Genomic DNA, 27435 nt, shown 5'->3' on the forward strand with positions numbered 1-27435 from the left:
TCCCTTTAAGAGTACAATAAAATAAACCAGTTAGTAATAACATACCTGTAGTTCTACCTCAAGCTACAGTGTAAGATTGCAGCAACTTTTCAAGATTAATATTTTGTGGGTCAAGCTGTTCAAAATGGCATGTTAATAATAACTGGCCTATTTTAGAACTCTAATAAGATTATCAAATACTTAATCATGAGACTTGTGGTTATGTACTGCAAAATGTGTAATTCTGTAAGATTTAAAATAAAACTCCAAAACCACAAAAACTTAATGTTAAATACACTATGACTGATTATTATTTTTAGCTGGCCTACCTATACTTCCTTAGTTGAAGGGAATAAAGTTGAAATCAAAATCCTGGTAATGAAAAGAGTTTGGAAAGTGAAGACAACTCTTTTCGATTCAATTCTTTGTAAGTAGAAAAAGGAAAGAAAATGCTAGAGCTGTCAGCAGATGTCTGATTCTTGAAGGAAAGTGTCATTATAATTGAGGAGCTAACAATATCTTCAAAGGTCATCATACCGGTATCAAAATGAGGAACATTTGCCCATTGACCATTGAAGTGGCCTCTGCTTGCACTTTAAGTCTAAAAACTTGGCAACTCAGAACTTCAGTCACTGTTTTATGTGTCAAATCCTCTAGCATGTGCAAGTTGGAAGGTGTTATTATTTGCAAAATATCATCCCCTTTTGGAAGGTGAACGCACATTAAATGTCAAGAGACTGAAACACGGATTTGAAGCTGAAGTTTAGAAATGAAAAATGAAGATCTGTGTTAATAGTCACCATTGAAAGCTAACTATGTTGGTCATTATTTAAAGAGTTAGAATACTTGGAGATCAGCATTGCTTAAAGGTTTTTCATCCGCCCTCCTAAGGTTCTGATGTGTAAAATGTGTTCTTTCCATTTTCTTCACAGGCTCACCTTGTAGCAGCTTTTGAAAAGAGTTTAGGGAACATGACTGGCCGTCTGCAAAGTCTAACCATGACAGCAGAACAAAAGGTATGTTCAGGAATTGCCACTGGGGCTTGAAATAAGACAGCAAGTTACATAGGATGTTTAAACACTACCTGAGATACAGCTCCTTAAAAAGCATACTACAAAGCATCCATTATACGCTAAATTGGAACAATGACAAAATAATGCTTTTTCTGATTTTAATTTAAGGACTTATGTTTCAGACTAATCCGCATTGGAACACACACACACACACACACACACACACACACACACACACACACAGTTCTTCCTAGGCTATCTATGTTGTTTTTACTTCTGACTATAACTATTTAAAGAATACCAAATGTTAAGAAATAGTTGTATAGAAGAGTTAGAATATTCTAGGAACAAGTGACAATTGACAAGAATGGCACTCTGACAAGAATTTTCACAAATGCATGGTCTATAAGCCACACACAAGGATTATGGCTGAGATACCCATGAAAAAGGCCTAAAACAGATGTTATTAGGACTCTACAAAGTAAGGGCTTAAGGTCAGAGCAACTACGGGACAAGGGACAAGCCAATATAATTTTTGGAGTAAAAAGGACTAGTTGGCATCTGGGGATGCTGTCTTTGAAGTAAGGTTAAATTATATCAAAGGCTTTAAAATAAATGTGAAGGATTTTATGAACTGGAAGAAGGATACCAAAAAGAAAGAAACAGAATTTATTTCACAAAGACAGAAGTATCAAAAATGTCCTCGCAGCAACAGTCTAGACACTTTCCATATGATTACCTCTCTTCTATTAGTTTGGAAATGCATGGTCTAACCTGAGACCGTGGATGGGTATCAGAAACAGATGACATCTCTAAAATTATATGGAAATATTTGTAAAAACTGCATATGTGCATGATATAGCAACAGTCTACAGTTTTTAATCTAATTCTCAGAGATTCATAATCTAAAATGTTTTGGATATTTTCAGAATCAATAACTATAGCTGTCTATAGGGATGGATTCAATTTTGTCCTTAGTTCTGTAAAGGGTGTCATTAGCTTGAAAGAACTCGCATGTATTATCTGGTTTTGTCAGTTTACCATTTTTTTTAAAAGTTAGACAACACTGAATGAACAGCTCAATTAAACCAAAAGAGAAAATTGAATAGTCCTATAATTGCCTTGTATAATTAGCAAACTGTATTTGCCATTATCTTCCATTCTCCTATTTCATAGGTTTCTCCTGCCCATGAAAGAGGACACTATCCATCAGTGTCAATCCTGTTCTATAAGGGAAGATAACAACTTTTGAGCACATACATTTGCCTTAATCATTTTTTTTTTACTTTTTTGTGTGGGGAGATCAGTTTACCATTTCACTATGTAACATAAGAACTCAGCGAATAGAATTACAAGGCCTTTCAGGGCAGCTGAATGGGAGAGAATATAAACGGTAGAGCCTAGTAAGCTTGAGTGTAAATCTCAGCAGGGTCTCTTAAGACCCGTGAAATATTCCTTTTCTGACCTTCAAAAGCATCATTTTAAAAATGGGGATTATAACCTTGTAGAATCATAAGGAGGAATAAGTGAAATACTCTAATAATGTCACATGCAGTGGGTATATAACAAATGTTACCTTCCTTTACATGTCTCTACTTTTTTTCCTTAAAAAATGTAAGCTAAACAAATTCATCACTGGCCATAAGCCAGACATATTGCTGGAAAGCATGGTTAGTAGTTACGTATCAGTGTCTTTAAGAAGTCAAAATTAATAAATTTTGCCACCTTCCATGTTTCCTTCAGTTCTTCTTTATTTGTGAGTAACAACTTCACGGGAATTGGAAAAAATATGGTTGTTTGTTAATTTATAGTGGCTACGACTAACACTTAAATATTTAAAAATACATCTCCATAATATAGGGAATTTCATAATGATGTGCACATTATCCTTGAAGAACATTCCTTAATTTATTAAACATTCTCAGAAGATATCATAATGTCTGAAATTGACCTTGCCATTTTTTTCAATAATGTAACGATGTTTTATTATGGCTTGTATCACTTTGCATTAACATGACACCTTTAATTACATAGTTTCCACATATTTGTTATTTTGCAATTATTAATCTTTTTAGAAAAGGAAATTAGATACACAGATAAAACAGACAATTCAAGTTTACAGAGCTAGTGAATAAATTACAAATATTAAACAAATGTCTTTTCTAAGATTTTTAAACATTTGATTGAGAAAGGTAGAAATTATTTGTCTATTATTGAATACTAGAACTTTCATATATTGTGCTGAAAGTGTTCCCAATCTCTAAGGCACCATCCACTATGTTTTATAAGATGTAAGTGATTATCCTTTTATCCATTATAAAAGTTGAAATCATTGCACTCTGTTCTCAATGTCACTAAGTACACTGTAATACATTCTTGCCAGTTGAATGCCAAATAAAGAGGATGATGTTCTTTGAAACAAACAACTAAGAACATGACTAAAAATATTCTAGCAACAATAACAAATCTACAAAGGAAAGAAGATCATAGCCTGTACCATTTTTTAACCGATTGTTCTAATTGCAAGCTGCATGCACACAATATTTTATTAACTTGAAATTTATAACTTGCCTATCTCCAAGTGGTTTTGAGATTCTTATGAAAGCAATATGTTAGATGCTATAGCACAATTTAACGACAGTCTAGTGAAATCCAGTAGAGGACTATATGTAACAAGGTGCCTGAGCCTGTGCAAAGCGCTGAACTGAAATGAATGTCAAGCTTGCTGAGGCACAAAGGGAGTCTGCTTGGCATGTTTAGTTCTCATTTTCTGACACAAAGAGCATAATTTAGATTGAAGAGACAAACTTTTCAGCATTGACTTCAAAAACAAATTTATTGTAAAGTTTCTTAAATTGGGGTCATGGAATAACAAAAGACAAAAATCACTGTTCAAATAGACATTTCTCTAAAAGCTGAGGGCATAACACTAATCATATTTCAGTAAAGCCATTTCTTCAGGGAGCTGAGATAAAAGGATATATTGCTCTCTGGTGATCCAACAATCCTGGGGAAAAGATTAGAGAAGATAGAGCAGAGGTTTTAAAACTGTTCCTGGCATTCCAAGCTTCATTTGTCCATTCAGTCATTCACCAAAGTTATATTGGATTTCTACTCTGAGATACTGTTCTAGTTACTGAGAATTCAGTATACTCATATATGCATATACACACTGAGAATACACACACACACACACACACACACACACACGCAAAAACATTGTTTATATCCTAGTTTATAACTAGTTATAATATCAAATAGAGTTGATATTATAGTAGGTGACAAATTAGGATAAAAATGTGAAAACATATAGGATTTCAGTTGAAGGTAAGCACCTCTGAAAAATTTAAAGCTGAGAATGAGAATATTGGGGAGCAATGTGGGGTGCTAACACATAAAGAAACCAAGACCAAGGTGGCTACATCTTCTTGGTTACACGCTTAATAGAGAAACTAAACTAGGACTCCAATCCAAGTTTTCTGCCCTCTTCTGCCTTTAATATGTGATTTTCAAAAATCATGTGGCATTAATACGTGTTTCCCCGAAAATAAGACCTAGCCAGACGATCAGCTCTACTGTGTCTTTTGGAGCAAAAATTAATATACGACCCAGTCTTATTTTAATATAAGACAGACTCTTATAATATAATATAAAATATAATATAATATATAATATAATATAATATATAACATAATATAATACATAATACCAGGTCTTATATTAATTTTTGCTCCAAAAGATGCATTAGAGCTGATGGTCTGGCTAGGTCTTATTTTCAGGGAAACATGGTAGTATGAAAACTATATCACAATTTTAGTTTCATTTATAAACCCAAATCATTCCCTTGAATACTGTCCTAAAATTTTTCTTGGGTTCTAGGAGCCAAATCGCACTGATTCTCTTGCCAAATTTATGTTCTGGAACACTGCTTTTATACTTTCATAGCGTGGTAAAAAAGAAAAATACATGTATGAATAACTCAGGAAGCAGAACATTTGGGGTACTATTAGAAATACAACAGCACAATGTTCTGAGCGTTCTCACAGGGAGGGGACCACTGCATCTTCACACTGGTTTCAGAGCAGAGGAGGCACAAAGGACCCTCCCCTCCCCAGGCTCTGGGAAGAGGAAGAAAATTAATTCCTGGGAAATGGAGGACAGTATGCCGAGGAGGAAGGAGCACCATGAGCATGAGCAGCAAGGAGGGAAGAAAATATTAGAGACATTAAGGGAAAAAGAAGGACTATAGAGGGAAATTGTGGGCTAGGAAACTGTCTAAAGAATCTGGTCTTTGAAAACAAGGAATCCCTCAAAGGTTTTGGACTCTGGGCTAACATGATCAGAGTTAGTTAATGAAGCCTGACCTACCAGTATTTCCCAATGGTTTAACAGCATTCCCAATAGCCACTAGAAGACCACATGTTATATAACGGTAAGTCCATAACTAGGATAATTATCAATAATGCTGTCTAGAGGGTGAAAGTATCTCTAGAAATTGGCCTATACCTAAAGTAAGACTCAACACATTGTGACAGTGACATAATTGGATCAAGAATTCTACCTGGATTTCAGGCTCGTGTCCTTTTATCAGCACTTCTCTACCAAGATTCTTTGAGAGAATTCAGACCGAATGTCCTGTGGTGTCTATTACATGTGATGAAATTACTTCTTTTCTCTCTATCTAGAGTGGTATGAGCTATGTACCATCCTTGTCAGAATTGAAAAAAAAAAAAGTCACTCAAAGTCTTGTTCAGGGCTTTATTTTTTTTATAGAATGGCAGATGTGAAAGGCCGCAATACAAGTTGATGAAATGGCAAGAATTCTGCAAATCTATATTTTTATGATATACAAATCTACATTTTTGACAGAAGTACTGCTACATCCTTGCAAATTTACTAAGGCAATCCTTACTGATAATTAGAAGCCTTTCACATCAGTTTCCTGACAGTTGTTGTGCCAGAGATAATTAGAACATATATTAACACTTTCGCTGTCACGTTTGTCTGTAGTCGAGTGATATTTCTATGCTGCTGACTGTGGCGTTCACCCTAACCCCACGCGCTCAGTGTTCCAGAAAGGAAGTTTAGGAAAGCAGATGTACATTTTTTCTATCTTTTTGTGTTTTTCAAGAATGAATAACAACAGGAAATTTTTATACTTTAAAGTAATCACTTATTTTAATGAAATGTAACCCCTTAACTGCATTTACTTAAAAATATAAATACTGTAATTATTTTCTGTGGAGTTTTGACACACTTTGGAGAACAAACTTGAAATAAATTAACGCAGTGAAAAGGTCAAGGTAGGCTAGGTCAGTCTTGTTAGACGGCCTGAGCATGACAGAGGAACATCTTTTTGTATGAGTAGTGGAGCTCAGATATTGATCCTTATGCTAACTATAAAGTCTAAGGTTTGCTCATTTTTACCTCTAAAAAAACCACTTTTTGAGGTGACTAGATAAATAGAAACTTAAACCTTTAAAATGAAAACATTCAAAGCCAAGTTTCTGGAAAGAGATAACGTAGAAGCTAAAAATTGAGTAGTTGAATTGGATATTTAACTCCTCCCAGTTCAGGTTAAAATATGTTTTATCTAGAAGTGTTTTTAAAAATTTATCACTAGAGTCAGAAAATGCATTCATTGGCCTTTTAGGGCATAGGTTAATTTGAAATTATGTTACTTATGGATTCAAGTTACACTGGGATTTAATGAATTTAGTTTATTTAGTTAGAACCAGGGCTAGCCAGTACAAAATTTCACAAGATCACAAGGCACGTACAAAAGGGTAGGGGAGTGGGATATGTTCAAAGAAATTACACCTAGAGAGTGTGATAATTAACTGAGTGTGAATGTGAGGAAGCAAACGACAAGTTTAGTAGAAATTTTTAATAACCTAGCCTAGAAGGTAAAGTTGGTTGAGGAAATTTGTTGTCAAGATTGTGGGATTCTCAAGTCCTGTGTCCAGAAGAAATTCGGAAAGAGGTCAGATATAGTTTGGAAATTAAGTTGTAAACAATATCAAGCAAGGCTAGTATAATAACACAATATTTGATCATTTTGTTTTTAAAGCATTCCAAATCTGACCTTGACAACTTGTTTAGCCTCAGGGATATGTACAGAACAGAAAAAAATATTGACACCAAATAACTTCTTTCACACAAGAAACTCTAATGGAAAACTGGAATCTTACATAGTCAGCTGATGTTTGGGGCATCATTATCTTGAATGGATCATTGTAGGTAAATGAAATTTTACTTTTGGTCCTCAGGTTTTAAAGTGCTACTTGGGCTTTAAAAGTGAGAAAGGATGTTTAAAGCAGAGGGAAAAATCATAGGGAAAGACTCAGAGAAAGAGATGGTTCTAGTTTGAGTAATGGTGAAGGTGGATCTCAACTGAAATAAGAAAGAAGGAAGGAACTTTTGCATAGATGGAGAGATAATTAGTTCAGGCTTGAAAAGATTTTTAATGTAAAACAACTATATTTTTAATTAATGACAACGGAATATTTTATAGGTGCTTGTTTATACTTATAAAGCTCTCCTGAAAAAACTAGTAATATGAATTTAGTTAAACTAATATTTTCATAGATGATAAGCTCAAGTTACATAATGAATATATTTCTTACCTAGTTATTCTTCCTTTGGGTTTATTGTGTCACACTGCGTAACAACTGACTTGTTACCATGTTTCCCCAAAAATAAGACCTAGCCAGACAATCAGCTCTAATGCATCTTTTGAAGCAAAAATTAATATAAGACCAGGTATTATGTTATATTATGTTATGATATGATATGATATCATATGATATGATATGATATGATATGATATGATATGATATGATATGATATGATATGATATGATATGATACTGAGTCTTATGTTATAGTAAAATAAGACCCGGTCTTATATTAATTTTTGCTCCAAAAGACGCATTAGAGCTAATTGTCTGGCTAGGTCTTCTTTTGGGGGAAACAAGGTAATACCTGTTGTTTTTAAAAAGATTCTTAATATTAGAAAGTGATCATTCTTCTATCTCACATTAGCACAATTTTCTGAAAAAACAACATTCCCTGAACATTCCACTTCTAATCTGTTTAAGCGGTTTCTAAGAGAGATTTCTCAAGAAAAGATTAAATTTTGACATGAGTCAGCTAACTCATAAAATTAAGTGAAATTTTTTAGACAGTTAGTTGCCTGAGATGCAATTTCCATTTTTTCTCTTTAAATCTAAAGCCAATGTTTTAGCAGATTTTTAATTCACAGTACAAGCACCATTGATTTTAAATTCAAAGGCAAAAATCTGATTTTTATTAAAATTTAAATGCATCCCAGTCTATATGTTGTAAATTACTATTAGAATTATGATTCATTAATTATGCACCATAGATATTCTTTTGCAAATACATTTCTAACAAAAGCTATATGATTTTTCAGTAAATATTTTATCTCTTGGGATATTTGTTTTAAATGGAGAGTAAATTAATTTTGGTAAACATATCTATTACCTGTTGGGCAAGGATAGAATATAGATAAACTTGGAGAGACAGAGAAATTATGATGAATTGGATCTGAATTTTGTGTTATGACATTGGAAACTTTCCACAAACATGATCTTTTTCTTTGTGATAAACACATGCAAATGAAATTACAGTCAAGTATTTGAAGGTTCATCTACGAATCCAGGACGATGTATTGACTTTTCATTATGGGAACCTTTGACCTACAAGTACTAGAAGTCTATAAAAGGGTTTGTTTAAAAAAAAAGAAATCTGTCATCTGTTAGGAATATGTCAACTATCTAATGAAAATAGATATAGGGTGTGCCAAGTATCTATTCCAAACTTGGATTTCATTTCAATTAGCATTGTCTATCTTTTTTTAAAAAATGTATAAGGTTAGAATAGTCACTGGACATTCCCATGTATGAAGAATTTTCCTGCAAAGATAGTTGTCATAATCCTACTGTGTTTTCTGTATTCTGGGAGACATTGAGTAGGGATCAACTATTTACTAGGGAATAAAGAACCTAAGCCTGATGCTTTGGCTTTCTGCCAAAGATGCTACAGAAAATGATAAATGACAAATATATTTCGAAGGGATTTTACCTCTAAGAGGCTGACAGAGATTCTAATTTTTAGTATTGCCATTACTGCCAAGAAGGATACTCCTTGTTTTCAAGTTCCTGATGGAAATATTGCCTATGCTGAAAAACCACTCTTGCTTTCTTTATCATATCTTCCTCATAGTGAGTAATTTCTGGTAAAATAATTTATTGAAATAAATGTGAAAGATCAAATTTATATTGGGACATTTTTATTGGGACATATCTTAAAATTACCCTAAATTCAATAATAAAATAGATATTTTATAAAAATTTAATTTGTAAGCATTTTTTGTAATTTAACTATTATTTAAGGACTGTATATTATATATATTTCTATTTACTTTTTAAAAATTCCTGTGTTGCTCTGCCTTGGTGGAATTGGGTCTCCACACTAGGAATTTTATTGCATGAAAAGTGTCAGAATCTAAAATGACCTTGGTAGGCCAGCAGGATTTAATAAGATTATATTTAATAGGCATGAGTTATGGATGACTTCCAGGTTTTATACTTGATATGAAAAAAAATCAATTTCCCAAGTGTAAAATAAATGAGATAAAATCTGAAATGACTTATTTGACAGAACCTCGGGGTTTCCAGTTGACACCAAATGCAGTATGACACAATAGTACAATACTGATATCTATGTGGTGGACTCGTAGGTAGTATTGATAAGTTTGGTATACAATGAGAAATGTGATATCTCACTTTATGTTGTATTGGTCAACTCTGGGCTTTGAAAAGAATATGGGCTATTCAGATCTTATTTATAGTAGAATAACCAAGAAAAACAAATTTGTTTTTTAAATTCTCCATTACATTTAGCAAAGTAAGGAGCTGTTAGGTATGACTTGACAAGGTCAGCCAAGTATCCCGATGTCCCAGGACGTTATCACTACGTAAAATCAAACCCATTTGATAATAAATTTTGAACAACATGGGCATTTTACTTTTTTCTCTCTAGGTACTGAAGTTTTATTAAAGCTTCTAAATTCTGTTTTTTTCACAGGAGTCTGAACTTATAGAACTCAGAGAAACCATCGAAATGCTGAAGGCCCAGAATTCTGCTGCCCAGGCAGCTATTCAGGGGGCTCTGAATGGTCCAGATCACCCGCCCAAAGGTCTGTTTAGAAGGATTGCCATTTTGCAACAATATAATAGTCATCTATTTTATTTACTAATTGGAGAAAAAATGCTCTTACTCAGTGACAACTGCCTTTTATAATAAGTTGGTACTCATGCAATCAGAATCCCAGAATTTCAGAACAGTAGCTGTCATTATCAAATCATTTTTAAATTGACCTTAAGCAATTTACTTCTACAGTCATATACACATTTCCCTTTACTTGATTTGCTGAATTTGGGAATGCGGGCTTGGGTAATACATTCATATCTGACTTCAAGCAAAACCAACCCAGTAAAGAGTACAAAAATCTAGATCTGTGTCAAAAAAGTAATCAAAATGGTGAAATACAAAGTAGTGGGGATGGGGAGGAACTTATCCTAGGTGGAAGCAACTAAAGGGTACACTTCTTGTAGAGAATTTTAAAACAGAAGAAAATGCACTAAAAGTTGGTCTGATTTTCATTTTTACTATGTTTCAGCAATTCCAAACAATGTTAAAATAATTTTCTCTGCCACCACCCCAACCCCTCAGTTTGCTACTGAGAAAATGCTCTGTATCAATGTCCTGCTTTTTTTTTCTTTACATAAGTTCTACGGATTCATGTCCTAACTCTTTTCAATAGATTCAATATGTTCATCTCTTTACCAGCTTAAAAATCCTTTCCTAAATCCTGAATGCCTATCATCTCTCTTCCCATTTCCAGATGAATTCTGGGAAAGTTTTATGGACTTTTTCAGTGTCTTCAGCAGCCAATTACATGTCAGACCATTAGACAGCCAATCACATGTCCCACCACTCCACCAAAACTGTCCCCCCTAGGATCAATAATGACTAAAATTCTATACAAACTCTTCTACTCTAGCTTTAATTATCATCTTTGTGTCAATAACTATCAAATGTATTTTTCCATGCCTGCCTCATCACCTGAGTTACAGATCTGTATGTCCAGCTGCCAGAGAGAATTTCGTTTGGTTATCTTTGGATGTCTGTTTGTCACCTTAAACATCTCCAAATTTGACCTTGTCATCTTCTCTCTCGGACCTGCTTTGTCTTTAGTGTTCCTTTCCTTGGCTCAGTGAACGGAAAGGAGGGTTTATAAGTAACATTTAGATTTCATATAGCCAGAAATCTAAATGTTATTTATAAACCCTCCTCTCCTCCCTCAATAAATTGCCAAGATCTGCTGATTCCACCCTTTAAGTATCTTTCGAATCTGTGACTTTTTCTCTGATCATGCTATCAGCATCCCTCATCTCTTCCCTGAACAATGATCAGAAACTCCTAAAACCTTCTTGCTATTCATTTTATACCACTTTACATCATTGTTTACACTGAAAACTAGAGCAATTGTCCAACAGAATTTATCTACAGATATCCCATATTGCCTTTAGGATGAAAATACAAACTCCTTAACCTGAAAGAATCTCTGTCTGTCAGCTTCATTTATTCATGAAATATTTATTGGTTTCCAATTATGTGCTAGATACTGTTCTAAACCTTCTATGTTGCATTTTTGTCACATGTTATAGCTCATATTTCAGTTACCCTGAACTTCCAATTCTTCAAAAGTTCTTTATATACTCTTTGTATTCTACTTGGAACTTTCTACCCTGTTTATTCAGCATAAAACCTTTGAGACTTTACAAGAGGTTGCCTAAATATGCCTCCTTTAACCTCAAGCTGGATTAGGTCCCTGTGTGATATGTTTCTGGAAATAACTGTACTTCCCCTATCAACATTTACATTACACTTTGGTGGCTTAATTTATTTAATGTTCTGCCTTTCCTGATCTATGGTAGGATGTTTGTTTTGTTTTGTTTTGGTTTTATTTCTAGTGGCTGTGATGATGCCTTGCACATAAAAGGAGCATATTCAAATTTTATAGAAAAGAATATTATTTTAAAAATACATTTGAATTTAAGTTTTAGGAAAACAATTACATAAAGTGAGCTATGTTTAAATTGAAGGACAAACTATTTCTCTAGGGGCTACTGCTGTTAACAATTTAACAACTTTCCATGTGGGTGAGTTGATTTATGTGCTGCATGGAAAATCACTGCATGTTTAAAGCTTATCTTAGTGTTATAATAAAGCGGCTTATGTTCTAAGGCTTCATGTCGTAAATAGTTCCAGAAGGGATTTAAAAAGGCTTAATCCTTTCTTTAAAACAGTGCAAGTTACTGAAGTAAAACTTTCTGAACAGATTCCTTTTTATCTTAGGCAACAGGTAGCTTAATGTATCTACTAGAATTAAAGAAACAAGAATTCCTTTGCTCGGAAATGTGGGAGAGGAGCCTAACATAAAGAAAATGATAACAGTTAGTATTCAAATTGGTCAAGAAAGAGTAAAGAAAATTCACAAGATTAAAAACTAAAACAAACAAAGAGTTGCATGTATATAGGGTATTTAGATTGCATTTTTGTAATATTAAAACTCAATATTACATCAGTGAACACAAACTGATCCTTATTATATTGACCATTGACATAACATGGAGAAAATAAACAGTCAGTTGGGCTTATTATCTGTCCATGGGCTATTAAGGCAAATGTATAGGCTGTAAATTTGTATTCTGAAATAACATTGAAATTTGTTTTTTTGAGACCTTTAAAATATTTATATCAGGTAAAGTTTTAACTTATAATCTTAAAATACATATTTAGAGTGAGGCAGCACATTTATAGACATATCAAACTATGGCAAAATAAGAAAACAATTTATTAACGGACCTTTCTACTTTATATTTGTGCATCACATTTACAAAGTCTGATAAATAATAGCAGTCTGTAATAGAATACATTCATTTATTTATTCACAAACATTGTTTGAGCTCCTGCTATGTGTTAGGCACTCTATTCGATTTTGAAATTCATAGATATAAAAAAAGGGGCAGCCGGTTAGCTCAGCTGGTTGGAGAGCTCTTAACAACAAGGTTGCTGGTTCGATCCCTGCATGGGACACTGTTAGCTGCGCCCTTTACAAGTAGATTGAAACAACTACTTGACTTGGAGCTGATGGGTCCTGGAAAAACACACTTCAATAAATAAAAGTTTAAAAAATAAAAAGATATAAAGGGGGGGGGCTCTGTACTCAAGGGCTCACAATCCACTGCAACAAAAGGTAATTTATGTATATTATGTATAACAATTATGACCTTATAACAAAATAATTATTATAAGGCTGAAAGGCAAAGGTAATTGGAACCTTTATTTATATTTTTCAAAATCTATTGTTGCCTTTTAAGTCACTACCTCTGTGCATAAACATGCAATAGTTTTTCCTTAAGATATACCAAGTACAATTCAACAAAATCGCTGTCAATAGTAAACGCTTTTTTAAGAATGTTAGGCAAACATAGTTGTGTTAAATGATTAATGAGAATAAATATATTCAACAAGTACTTGATGTAATTTCTGCACGAGGCCCTGAATATAAAATGGTAAACAAAATAGACACAGTCTTTGTCTCGATCAGTTTTTAGTCTCTAGGAGAGCAGAAAATAAATGATTGTTATAATCATTGGTGTGGCTGAATGTGCATACCAAAATAGTTATAAATTCTAAAATGGACAAGAATAAGTGTCATAGAGAGCGAGGGCACCAGGGAACCTATTAGAGGTGGCATAGTCAGGAAAGGCCTTTCCGAGATAGCAACACTTAAGGGGAGATCCAGGAATAATTATCAAGTCATATCGTAAACATTGAGAGAGGAGCATTCAAGGAGGCTCTAGAGACCGAAAATAGATGAATGCCTTTATAGAACAAATACAAGGACGGTAATGAGCACAGGTGAAATAAATAGAACCAGGTTGAAGAGATGAACACTGACCATATTACTGAAGGACTTTCAGGTCATGTTTAGGAGTTGAAATGTTTTTTTTATTCTTATTAAAATGGGAATCTATTGAAGTCTTAAGTTAGGGAGTGATGATGGAGCTTTTCTTTTAAAAAGATTTCTCCTTCCATCACCATATATTTGACACTTGAAACCTATAAAATTTTACTAACCAATATTACCCCAACAAATTGAAAAAAAAAGATTTCTCTAGCTAATGTTTGTAGAACGGTTTGGAGGTGAGTAAGTTGGACAGCTATTCTCACTATAGAGCAGGTAAGTGATGGTGATATTAATAGTTTGAACTGGGGCAGTGGTGGTGCAAAGGGTGGGAAGCGCAAAAGGAATGCATGAACAAACACAACTGAAATCTTTTAAAATAAGCTTCTCCATTGTTCGTATTCATTTGGTCCACCATTCTTTACTGAGCTCTATGATGTTCCTTGTACTGATTTGAATATTGTGCTAATCTTTATTGGAAATACAGTCACAGTTGAACTAAGACCTCCAAGGACTACTTTTGACCTATGATTACAAGAATTTATCTATCTTTTTTTTTTGATTTAACATTCTACTTGATTCTATTTTTTTTATTTTTTTGTAGTTTTTTTTATTAGTTTCAGGTGTACAAAACAGTGTGATAGTTAGACATTTCACCCCTCACAAAGTGATAACCTCTTCCCCGAATCTATTACCCCTCTGACATCATATATATCTATTACAATTCCATTGACTGCATTCCCTATGCTATACTCCATATCCTGTGACTATTTATATTAAATTATAGTCGACATACAATATCATTCAGCTTCAGGTGTACAGTGCAGTGTTCAAGCATCTACACCATCCATGAAGTGGTCTCCCGAATAAGATATGTGCCCATCTGACACCCTATAAAATCTTTATAACAATATTGATTATATTCCATAAACTGTCTTTCATATCCCCATGGCAATATTGTTTTTAACCGATCTTTTTAAAATTGAGGATTAGTCAAAGTCAAAGACAATTTATGAATTTTGGATATAATAAAAACTCTGGAATACTTTAACACTTAATACATCTGCGCTATTTGTGAAAGTCAATCATTAGAGAAAAACTAGCAAATACTACATCTTGTTCAGAAAAGCTTATAGCCAACCGCAGCAGAAATTTAAAACACAAATAAATACCTACACCTATTTTTCTATTGATTATTGATATAATTTCTATATTAGTTGATTGATACGCTCCTTTACTGTTGAATCAAAGCTATATATATATTTATCTTGATTTAGCTTTTGGTATTGGTGATGATTTTGGCATGCAAAAACAATGAATGTTCTTCTTATTATTTTAAAAAGTATTTTAAGAGACCAAACTCTAGGGATTCTGAAAACATTTTTTCCTTCCTATAAAATTTGTCAGCATGTTAATATCTTAATGGAAAAATTAAAGTGCTATTGTTATGCACGTATATATGCGAGTGTAAGGATGGAGATATGTGTACACATATTACATACCTCCATGTATATTCATTTATTAAATGTTTTGAAAGTAGCCAGTTACAGTTTCATTGCCATGGGTCATTTTACTGATAAATAATTCGGTCAACTGGAAAGCTTTGATTTTATACTATTATTTCTATGGAAACTATTTGAAAGCTATGTAGTAATTTTTGACATCTTATAAGTTCCACCGAGACTTTTTTTTTGCTTGGCCGGTCTACATTGATGCTAATTACATACAGTAATTGAAATAGCCTAAAAGCAGATTTGACCTTAAAAACAATTTTATAAGCTATTAGTGTCTCCACTAATACTTAACATCAGTTCACTGTGAGTAGATACAATTTCAGTTTTAATAACCATAAATAAATCTTATAAGCTGATTGTATGGAGTAAGTGAATATATTCAAAAAGTGACTAAAGATAAAAATTTATCCTTTTCTATACATGTAACTAGAGCAGCACCATATGCTTTTTAGAAATAAAGAGAAGCCATAGATATGGAAGTTTAGCATGTAGCTTTAGCATCAGTCCAGGTCTCTGGTTAGTTAGTTCCACTGGTTTCCAGCTGTGTAACAACGGACAAATTACATTTAAGGATAAAACTCATTTCAGTGGTTTACTTTAAGATTAAAATTAGATATTCCCAGGGCATAGTATAAGCACATAATAAGAGCTAGCTTTATTATTACCTGTTGTTATTGTTACTGTTATTACTGTTCCAAGTCATCAACAGGAATTAGGGGTGTGATGGAAGAATTGCACTGTCCTAAATATGTTTTCTGTTTAATGTGCAAACGCAGTCTACCCAAACTCTCTCTCTTAAGAATTTTCCCCTCGTTGGCTCTTGGACCTTGGTCACATTACTTAACTTTTTTGCACTTCAATTCCTCATTGTGAGATGAAGTACTTAGATGACTTTCAAAGTTTGTTTTGGCTCTAACATGGTAGGGTTCTATGAAATGGAAAGTTAATATATTTGGCTTCGGTAACTTTATTCAAAGCACAGATATTAAAAAGACAATTAATTCTCATGCTATTAAGAGTTTCCATTGATTCCCTGGAACTAATCATTTGAAATATATCATATTTGAAGTGCAGTTTGATCCAGGTATTCAGTAGAAATTACTAGCATAACATTTCATTTTTGGACAAAGCTCAGAACTCATTAAACCACCAGGGCTAGAGACTCACGTGAGATTCTCATTGCATCTTAATGCAGATAACCCAGTTAATTAAAGCAAATATGGTTGTACGTTATTAAACTTGTAAAACCAAAGCTGCATTGAAATGATCTGTACAAAGCCATGTTGACTTTTATTTTAGGACTTCCTCTGAGAAAGCCTCAAAGTGTTATTTGTTCAGATTGAAAGTCTTTATGAGCAAATGTGATATTCTGTCTGTTGCTAGATCTCCGCATCAGAAGACAGCATTCCTCTGAAAGTGTTTCTAGTATCAACAGTGCCACAAGCCACTCTAGCATCGGCAGTGGTAATGATGCTGACTCCAAGAAAAAGAAGAAGAAAAACTGGGTAAGCCATCATCATTCATCTAATGCTGAAGCTTATTGTGGCGCAGTGAGTCAGACTGTTTTCCCTTGGGGCTGTAGAGAGCTGCTGCTGTTTACAAAGAGTCTCAGTCAAGTGATTGGCACCTTACATGCTGCACTCATTGCCAAAATTACGGTGGCATGGTGCTGCAGAGCATATGTTCCAGAGTTGGAACTGAGCCTGGGTTTGAATCCCAGCTCTGCCACTTACTACTTGGATCTTAGGCAGGTTAGTTCACCTTTGGGTGGAGCCTAAATTTTCTCATCTGTAAAAATCACTAATATTGACTTTGTAGAGGTTTTGTAAAGAACACGAAGATACCATCTATAAATGAATCACTTAGAGCAGGGGTTTATGGTGCAGAGGAAGAAGAAAGCGATGATGACATGATGATGGTGATGATGATAATGATGGTGACATAATGATGGTTATGGTGTGATAGGGGTAGTGATGACGATGATGATGATGATGGAGGAAGAGGAGAAGAAACGGAGTTGGGAAAAGGGAAAGAAGAGAGCTTGAAAGCCTCCCCACCCCTCCCCTCAACAGATCTTATAGCGTACATACAGTTTTGCCTTGTAAGAAATCAACTACATTAATGTCTGCTTTGTGTTGTTGTTGTTGTTTTCTACCAAGAGAATAGAGCAGAAATATAGAAATGCACTGTAACAGAACTCTGCTTTAAGTTTGCTAGAAATATATTGTATAATATTAAGCAATTGCTAAAAAAAACTGAGGGGAAGGTGCTATCACTGCAAAATTAAAAAGCAAACAAACAAAAAAAACAGTGAAGTAAATGATTTCTTTTAATACCGTGAAACAAAGATAGATTTGAAATAAGTACAAATCTTGATGGAATCCAAAACATAAGTATCAGGATTCTACGAGAGTGCCTCTACAAATAATGAGAGAACTATCTTTCTTGTTTTAAAAAATGTGTATGCAGGTAATATTTTAAAGTACTGATCAGCCTTCATTCCCTTGATTTGTAATTGCACACTCTTTCATGTTTCTGCAAGGTGAACTCTAGAGGAAGTGAGGTGAATATAAACTGTGGACAATTTGGCATGCATCTATAAAAAACACCCTACCTTGGCATGAATGCTATTCATTTTGGCAGTAGGCTTTTATACCTTTTAAAAACAGATTACCTTGTATGTCTTTCCTTTGTGCCTTTTTCATTTTAATCTCAAATTTTAAAGAAAAGAAGTAAAAACCACTTTCTGAATAGAGCTGTAGGGGATACCAATTCTGGTTTTGAACAGTATGGGAACTGAAATTTTGAATGGAAAATCACAATTAATGAAGTGTTAGGTGAATTTGATTTCATTTTGCTATTTAAGTTTGTACTGTCAGCAGGACGTGACCTGACTGTAGCGCTAAAGTGGCCATTTAAAACAAATTGCCTTGAAGAGAAAAGTATCGGGAATGAGATCCCTTCAAGGTACTTAGTTTTAAATGAGTGCTCTGACAGCCATGCCCTTGACCCTGCACTATTTCAAAGCCTTCCATGTTTGCGCTGTGCTGGATTAATACAAGAATAAAACAAAAACACAAAACACGGTATCATTTTTTTAGAGATACTGTGCTGCAATTGTTAATACTCTGCTTATACATACTGACCCCAGGCAGTGGCTAGGATGGCACCTGCAAACTAACGCCCCTATGCAAAATTCTCCCAGTGCAAATAGACACGAAAGGTAATTTCTGTCCTTCTTTCAGCTGAGAAGCTCATTCAAACAAGCCTTTGGGAAGAAAAAGTCCACCAAGCCTCCTTCCTCACATTCGGACATTGAAGAGCTTACTGACTCATCCCTTCCAGCATCCCCCAAGTTGCCGCATAATGCTGGTGACTGTGGGTCAACATCCATGAAGCCTTCACAGTCAGCCTCAGCGTAAGTCACTCCCTCTGCGCTGTGCTGACGCGCAGGACAATCCCACACGTGTGTTCCAAAGGTTACCAGGTTGTGCTTTCACAACGGCAGCACCATCTGTTCATGAATTATTTTCAGATCCTTCGTAGATTGTCAGGCAGCGTTTGTTTCACTTTCATTTTTTCATATGTTAGAGTCTGATCTGATTCTCCACTTTTCTAAGTTATTATTCTCACTTCTTTTCACATGCCTTTGTCCATGTATCTAACTGTGCCTTAAATGCAGGTCACCTCTTGTCTGGCCACCAAAGAAACGGCAAAATGGCCCTGTGATCTACAAGCATAGATCCCGGTAAAATGGAGTGTGATGCATGAAACCTGCAAAGATCCAGGTTCTAACCTCGGCAGTGTTCGCTTCTGCTTTTTCTAAAATCCCTCGCATGCATTTCAAAAACAAAAAAAACCCTCCTCTGTCTTTCTGTTTTTGAAGTAAATGACATCTGGTGTCTTAAAGCCAAACTGTAATCCATGTTTCTTTAATTGTATTAGATAATCTAGAGTAGCATTTTTATCATCGCCCACTCTGATGTTGCGAGAAAAAAAATAATTTTTTTGATGTATCAATTTATTTGTTTTTTTGTTTTTGTTTTTTTTTTATTTTTTTATTTTTTTAATTTTTTATTTTTTTTAATTTATTGGGGTGACATTTGTTAGTAAAATTACATAGATTTCAGGTGTACAATTCTGTATTACATCATCTATAAATCCCATTATGTGTTCACCACCCAGAGTCAGTTCTCCTTCCGTCACCATGTATTTGATCCCCCTTAACCTCATCGCCCACCCCCAACCCTCTTACCCTCTAGTAACCACTAAACTATTGTCTGTGTCTATGAGTTCTTGTTTCTCATTTGTTTGTCTTGTTCTTTTGTTGTTTTGGGTATATATATCACATATCAGTGAAATCATATCTTGAGAGTATAACATAATGCTAAGTGAAATAAGTCAGACAGAAAAAGCAGAGAATAACAATTTAGAATATAGAAACGTGCTCTGATGAGTCTCGTTGTTTTCTATACTATTTAAACCAGATTTCCTTGTGTACTCATGGTAATGACTAGCCTAGAACTGTCATATAGCACAGGACCACTAAACACCATGTAAGACACTTGTTCCTGTATCATTTCATGACTCATGCAGAAAGGAGAGCATAACACTATCGTTTTGTGACCAGCGAAATAGTCCTCACATTTTAAATGGAAATGATATTAGTTAATATGCAGCAAACTCTTTTGACATATTACCTACAAAGCTGTCCACAAAACAACAAAACAATAAGGATATAATGTGTATGACTTTCAAGGAGTCCTCAATGAACCTGCTTCTATGGCTTGAAAACTGTGGTTTAGCCTCATTAGCTGTGATTGCCTAAATCAGCTGAGCCTAGCAAGAGGCTTATATAATACTCATCCATTTTATTTAAATGTCCAAAACAAATTTCTCTGATTTATTTTGTACAATATTTATATTGAATTTTCATGGTAACTGGAAGATGGTGTTGTGGCAAATAAGGTTGTTGTTTGCACAGTTTTATAAAACAAGAAATCAACATTTTAGGGACACAACTTTGCTTTAAAAAAAGAATATTTCATATGTTGCAAATAGAGATTTAAGTCCCTTGAAAAATGGGAGATAGATATGTAGTAACACTATGAATCTCCAGCCCCATAAATATCAGGAGCAGGGGAATTTTGAGGATCACTTTATATCCAGTAATAATTAATTGTTTTTATACTTCAGAAAATAGGAAGGAAAGATTAAAGGAAAAGAAAGCGACTATTTTCAGTTTTGAACCTGTGACTGTATTACAGTTTGTGAAAGTCTTTCTCCTTTTCTCTAGGTTTTACCAGCACCCAAATAATTTCTGTACCTGCTGGATAACATTAGAGTTCAGCTTTTGAAAGAAGCATTGCTTTTCCTAATCCTCTGGCTTCCTCCAACCACTGATTTAGTGTTTGTTTCTTTCTTCAGAATCTGTGAATGCACGGAAGCTGAGGCTGAGATAATTCTGCAGCTGAAGAGTGAGCTCAGAGAAAAGGAATTAAAATTAACTGACATTCGGCTGGAGGCCCTCAGCTCTGCTCATCATCTCGATCAGATCAGGGAAGCCATGAACCGGATGCAGGTCAGTGTTGAAGCACCTTCAAGGAAATACACTGGAGCAATTTGAAATGCTGCTTATTGTCTTCTCTTTGCTTATTAAAAAAACAAATCTCACCCTAATCCCTTTGGGGAAAGGTCCTCTGTTAATTCAGTCTTCGCAACTTATTTCTTAACACCGGATGGAGAAATCCAGGGTTGGAAACGGTGGTGCACACTGGCCAGTTGCACACCAAGACCATTGGAGACACTTGTTCTTGATTGGATTTACCTGAGAGCTAAATATTTTAGAGCAACAACTACAGTCCTTGCTTCTTCACTTTTCCGTGATTTACCTTTATGATGGCTTTTTTTCCCCATGTTCTTTGGAAATCTGACTTTCAAATACTTTTACCTATTTACTATTGAAAAACAAATATAATGAGAAAACTATGGAAATACAACTCAAGCTTTCTAAATAGGAAAGGAAAAGGGACATAGAATGCCATGTGTGAAAGAAAAGCTTTTGTATTTTTCGGAAGCATCAGAAGGCTAAATTCAGGAACAGTCTGTGCACAGACTCAGTTTTCATTTTATTATTGTAAACCAGTCATCACTGGTACCACAGATGACTGAAATAAGAAAAGCTTATTGCTAAGCAGATTCATCCACCACTGTATAGATTCATCAAAAAGCTTTTGTTATTTCTAAGAACTGAGTGCCACATTTTGAAGGAACAGAAAATTTTCAGATGTTAACTAAGAAAGATCCTGAAGTAATTTTAAATCACCTTATGTATACTGTTTTGCTCTGATTTTCTATTTTCCATGAATTCAGAGTATTACAAATGTCATCATTTGCTATGAGAGTTTAACAATACTTTTAAAATGAGAAATGTTATGAAGTCTTCAGTTCTATTATTAACTCAAATGAGGCCACATCCTGGCAAACTCCTCAAATATATAATGCATTCAAAAAATAGTTATTAAAATTCTAGTGGCTTATGTGTCTATATCTGTGAATACACGAATGTCTATGTATGTGAGAGACAGAGAAAAGGTTACTTTTCCTTCTTTGGAAGGAAATCTGTTTTCCTAATTTATATTTGATTATTGAACACATCACCACATGCTTTATTTAATAAACTAACTCTGATAAAAGAGTTGATACCATTTTTCTCAATCAAGCCTGTTTCGTTTCTTTTCATGTTTCCCATCTTCACGACAGAATGAAATTGAAATACTGAAGGCTGAAAATGACCGGTTGAAGGCAGAAACTGGTAACACAGCTAAGCCCGCTCGGCCACCATCAGAGTCGTCAAGTAGCACTTCCTCCTCATCTTCACGACAGTCTTTAGGACTTTCTCTAAACAATCTGAACATCACAGAGTCTGTTACCTCAGGTGATTGTGTGTGCACACCTGCCTGAATCAAAGCATGCCTGTGATGTTTAACGAGGGGGGGGGAACCTGACATTTGGAGAACCTTACTGACCATTTCTCTCACTCATACCCTCTTAAAATGTCAACGCTGTAATTCTCAAAAACAGTCCTATTTTCCTCTTGTAAATATAGTCTACTTGGCTATAATTTTTAAGGCATATTCTCTGGGAAAGAGTGTAAGACTTAGAGATATGCTTTTCATACTATTTTTTGAAAAATAGGATAAATTACCAATTTTTTGAGAAATAGGATAAATTACGAATAGGATAAAGAAGTATTAGTCTCAGTGATGCTCAGGCTCAGGAATATGCTGAGTGCTCAGGAATATAATACTAATAACCTCATGCAGTGTTATAGTGTTTTAAGTGTCCAAAGCCCATGTCCACGTGTTTCAGGACCTAGTCCTAAATTTGACTAGATGATCCTGCATGATGTCGCCCAGCAAGAACATAACGATGCGAATCACCTAGTCTGCAACTCTATTAAGTTTTCAACAAACAAAAAGAACACACTGGCTTCAGTGGCACTAATGATGGAACAAGGGTACAGCTTTATTCAATTGCAAGGAGAATAATATGACATAATGCCTTAGTATCCTATGAACTATTATGCACTTATAAAGTATAACTGCTCCTATGTCATTGCATTATGTTATGCATGTGAGATTTAGTTGAGGAAAGATTTACATGTGGGTCTGTGGTAATTGCAAAGCACAACCAGCAGAGGACGCTTGACAACCAATAATATACATGTTCCTGGGTAACTTTGGATTTCATGGTAGAACTACACGGTTTGTCTTAAATTGCACCAAAATATAGAGGAAGATGAGGACAAAAACGAAGAAGAAAAGAAACAGACACAGCATCCTAATATTGATGGCATTTTTATTTAATCACATATCTTGCTTCTAAAAAAGTCAGACTTTTAAAAATTCTATTAGATGTGCCCCTCATAATACAAAATAAATGGCCTAAATGTATACCTTCTTTCTTCTGATAAAAAAGCAAATGGAAACTGAAAGGCAAGGAGGAACTCCCTGAAATTTAGGAAAACAATATTTACAACATTCTGTGGGGATTAGAGAAGGGAAATGAATTCTGAGAATCAGCATCATGTAAAACCAATAGAAGTAGCCATGAAAAAACAGAAATGTCATCATTAAATGAACTTGAATGTTTAAATTGTTTGTAAGGTTCACCCACACTCTTCAAAAGATGCTTACATAGAAATAGCAGACACTTCAAATGTGTAGAATCTGGGAGTCCTGAGAAATAGCCTACGTATATGTTGGCTTGTCCGTGATGAACCTGACAGAGAAGTGAAGTAGGATTGATACCTAATGCCACTCGCTGCCTGTCTGTGTCCCAGTACTTGACCGCAAAGCAAAGACCAGGGTTGGTATCTTACGGCTTACTGGCAAGATTTCACTGCCTCTTACAGGATTTTGTTTTATCCTATGGAAATATGAGTAGGTTTGAAGGATGCAAGGTTAATACTGAAGGGTGTTTAGAAAGGACAGCCATATAAAAAGGAAACTAAAATTCATGTCTTGGGAAGACTGGAACGCATATAGATGAACGTAAAATTAAAGAAATCAAATTTACAATTTCTTTGTTCATAGGACTGAACACTCTGATGGCGAAGATTCATAATCTGGGGCAATTTGGTGGGGGGATTAGTTTTTAATGTATTTTTTAATTACCCATTTCATTCTTTCTTTAGTCCTATTTTATTTCCTTAATTATTTTTTAATAGTGATACTTGCATCTTAACTAACAAAAATAATTAATCACATAAGTAGGATACTGTCTTCAATGCTTTTAGTCTTGCTTAGTGAGTTCAAAACTAGAAATCAACAATTGCTTTATGCTAAGGCTTTTAACAGAAATACATTCCAGGGTTCATGATTATTTTTTTTCTTTTAAAAAGAAAGAAATAGGCATGAAAGAGAGGATAATTCACAAATGTCCAGTTCCTGAAATATAACTACAGGTTCCACATATCCAGTAAAGACACTTTGAAAAGACTCTTTTTGTGTGTGTGTCAGAATTTCACTTGGTTGTAACCAGAATGGCAGATCTGTTTACGCTTCCCTCAGAACGTTTACAGAGGACCGTAACTTATTTCCCATAAATAACCACAGAGAACCCTTCCCTCAGGCTTCTTTTTCATTTTTCCTTGGAGTTGTTTCTTCAGGTAATCAGCCTGTCATATACGGGAATGGGGGAGCCCCAGAGTGAGTCATGATATGCTTCTCCGACTGTCAGAAGGAGTTAGAATAAACACTTGGAGAAAAGGAATAATGGTTAGACCAGCTAAACTTACTGAACACTGAGGATAGAGTGCTTTAAAAGCATTATCTTTTGTGCTTTCAGTAATCCTATGAAGCAGATGCCATTTGAGCCCCATTTTACAGATAAGGAAGCCAAGACTTAGGAAAGTGACTCTAATAATTTGTTCAAGATCATGCAGTTAGTAAGTGGCAGAGCTAATATTTGAACTCTAGTCTGGGTGAATACAATGTGTGACTTTTTAATGACTATATTCATTTTGCTTTAAGTAGCCACATATGTGAGAGCCAAAGATACTCATTCATTTGTTAGCAAGTATTAACCCCACTGCTGTCAGGAGAAATTCCATATTTTAAGCATAGCTTTTAAGAGTAAGCATGACATGAAAAGAATAACATCTTCTAAGGCAAATTTGAGCAGATAAGTGGATCAGAAGTCAGACTGAACTCCTTGTTGTGGACGCACCTCAACGTCATTTCATACCGCTCCCCATTCTCCCACTGGTCTCCACACTCCTGCCACCCCAAACATCCATCGGTTCCTTAAACACATCTAGCTCTTTCATTGAGGCTTTTGCATTTGTTTTTGTTCACTGGACCTCTTTTCCTAGGTCTTCATTTGCAAAGCACTTCTCAGCTTCCTGGTCTTAGCTCTAGACACCACTTCCTCCAGGAAGCCTTCCAGGATGACCTATATGACTAGAGCAGGATCCCTTCAGTTACTCTATTTCACTGACCTGTGCCTTTTGTTTCTTGTACTTTACACATTCTGAAATTACCTTGGTGAGAATGTGTACTCCAAAAGAGCAGGGAATTCATTTTCCTTCTCACCTTTGTATTCATTTCCAAGACCCAGAACAGTTTCTGAGAGCTTTTATGCTTAATAAATATTTTTGAATATCAACATTTATGAAAAATTGAGCAAAGTACTAAAGAAGTAATTTGGTCTTGAACTACAAGAAATTTAGATGGGAACACCTGACAGTAAACCACTCTAAATTTCTGAGGAAAGAAGCAAGAAAATTAGGATGACACTTAAGGAAGAGTTTTATTTTTGAGTGGGATGGGCAAAAAGTGAGAGACTATGAGTATGTTAATCTGGTAAAATAATTAAATTCCAGTAGGGGCGATTGTCTTTAGTGATTTAAACATTTTTAGCAAAAATCTCCATATTTCTCAAGCTCTAAATGTTGTTTTTTGAGTATGATGGTCTTCAGGCATTGTTGTACTCCTTCCTTTGAGAAATCAAATGTTCTTATTTATTAAGGTAATGGAACCATTCCATTTCAGAAGCCATTTAATTATATTGTTGTTTCTACGATGGTATAGTCACCTCCCTTGTTATTGTAAATTTACAGTCAGAACAGTGGGGTCCTCCTGTCAGCAGGCACATGGGCTCTTTAGCACGTAACTGAGTTTCCTTTGTCTCTAGAACACTATCTTCATATTAAACATGCCTCTATAATAACATCATCGCCAAAGGAAAATATGTATGGGGATAGTTTCCCTTAACAATGTTCCAAATTGGACATTAATCTCATGTAATATATTTTGAAAATTAATCTTTAATCACATTTAAAGGCTGGTGCTTTAAAGGTTAGCTAGCTTTATCATGCTTCTGTAGCTCTTAGCTGATTACTGGAAATACTATTTTGGTTTTGAAACTGTAAAGGGTAGAGAAGAGTGATAATTAATATACTTCTGTAGGGAAGTATAATACCATGGTTGAAACTGATTAACAGTATAGTAATTCTAGATATAAGGTAAGCAAGGATATGGCTGAATGTGTGCCAAATGCTTGAAAATAATTTCAGTTGACAGTCAATTTCAGCACCTTTGCATTCATAAATTACATGGGTATTGAGTTTGGATATTTTAGATTGGATAGAAAAATCAGATTGCTTTTCAGTTTGTCAGGGTTATAATGGTAACTGAATGTTACTCAGGTATTACTCAGACCAGTGTGTAATAGAAAAGGAAACCCCTTATTTCCTCATCTAAAGGCAAGGACCCAACACTTAGGTGAATATCTTTGGAAGCAGAAATAAGTTCTCAGACTGAAGCTTTAACCCAACCACGGTAATTCATCTTCTTGAAAGCTGAGGTTTTTAAAACCAGTTAGGCTAGAACGGAAAGCAGAAAAGCTAAATATTCCCACTGAAAGTTATAAAACTATGAGGGAGAAAACAATGACAACGCACAAATCTTAGCAAATGTGACTCTTATGTGTGTGTTTGTGTGCTTTTTTGAAAATTTGGTAGATATTTTGCTGGATGATGCTGGTGATGCAACTGGACATAAAGATGGACGCAGCGTGAAAATTATAGTCTCCATAAGCAAGGGCTATGGTCAAGCAAAGGTATTTCTTTAATCTTACTAAAGGCTGAGAATAACCATGAATCAAATGCAGTTTATATTTGAATATTTGTCCTGATACATATACTATCAGTAGTGCTTGTCTTGGCATTAGCTTAATATGTTATAAAAGCTTGCAAGTTAGGGACTCAAAAGAAATGGCATCATCATATAGGTAGAAATACATCTCAGAACGTCATGGTCATTCACTGAAAACATTGGTTGTCAGTCACCCTCATTTCCAGG

General features: G+C 34.7%; 1 protein-coding gene across 8 annotated transcripts in view; it reads left to right on the plus strand.

The window, feature by feature from the left end:
- NAV3 (neuron navigator 3) overlaps nt 1-27435 on the plus strand; it is a 785517-nt gene that overhangs the window by 728574 nt on the left and 29508 nt on the right. For 7 of the 8 annotated variants that reach the window (XM_081061016.1, XM_081061019.1, XM_081061021.1 and 4 more), the window contains 8 exons: nt 912-995; nt 10103-10214; nt 16952-17073; nt 18111-18131; nt 18814-18986; nt 20996-21149; nt 22331-22505; nt 27096-27193. In XM_081061016.1, coding sequence (XP_080917142.1) covers nt 912-995; nt 10103-10214; nt 16952-17073; nt 18111-18131; nt 18814-18986; nt 20996-21149; nt 22331-22505; nt 27096-27193 — 939 coding nt within the window. The remainder of the gene's footprint in view (nt 1-911; nt 996-10102; nt 10215-16951; nt 17074-18110; nt 18132-18813; nt 18987-20995; nt 21150-22330; nt 22506-27095; nt 27194-27435) is intronic. The other variant, XM_081061018.1, reaches the window with a different exon arrangement.

Source organism: Rhinolophus hipposideros, assembly GCF_964194185.1.
Source record: "Rhinolophus hipposideros genome assembly, chromosome: 9".
Classification (NCBI taxonomy): Eukaryota; Metazoa; Chordata; class Mammalia; order Chiroptera; family Rhinolophidae; genus Rhinolophus; species Rhinolophus hipposideros.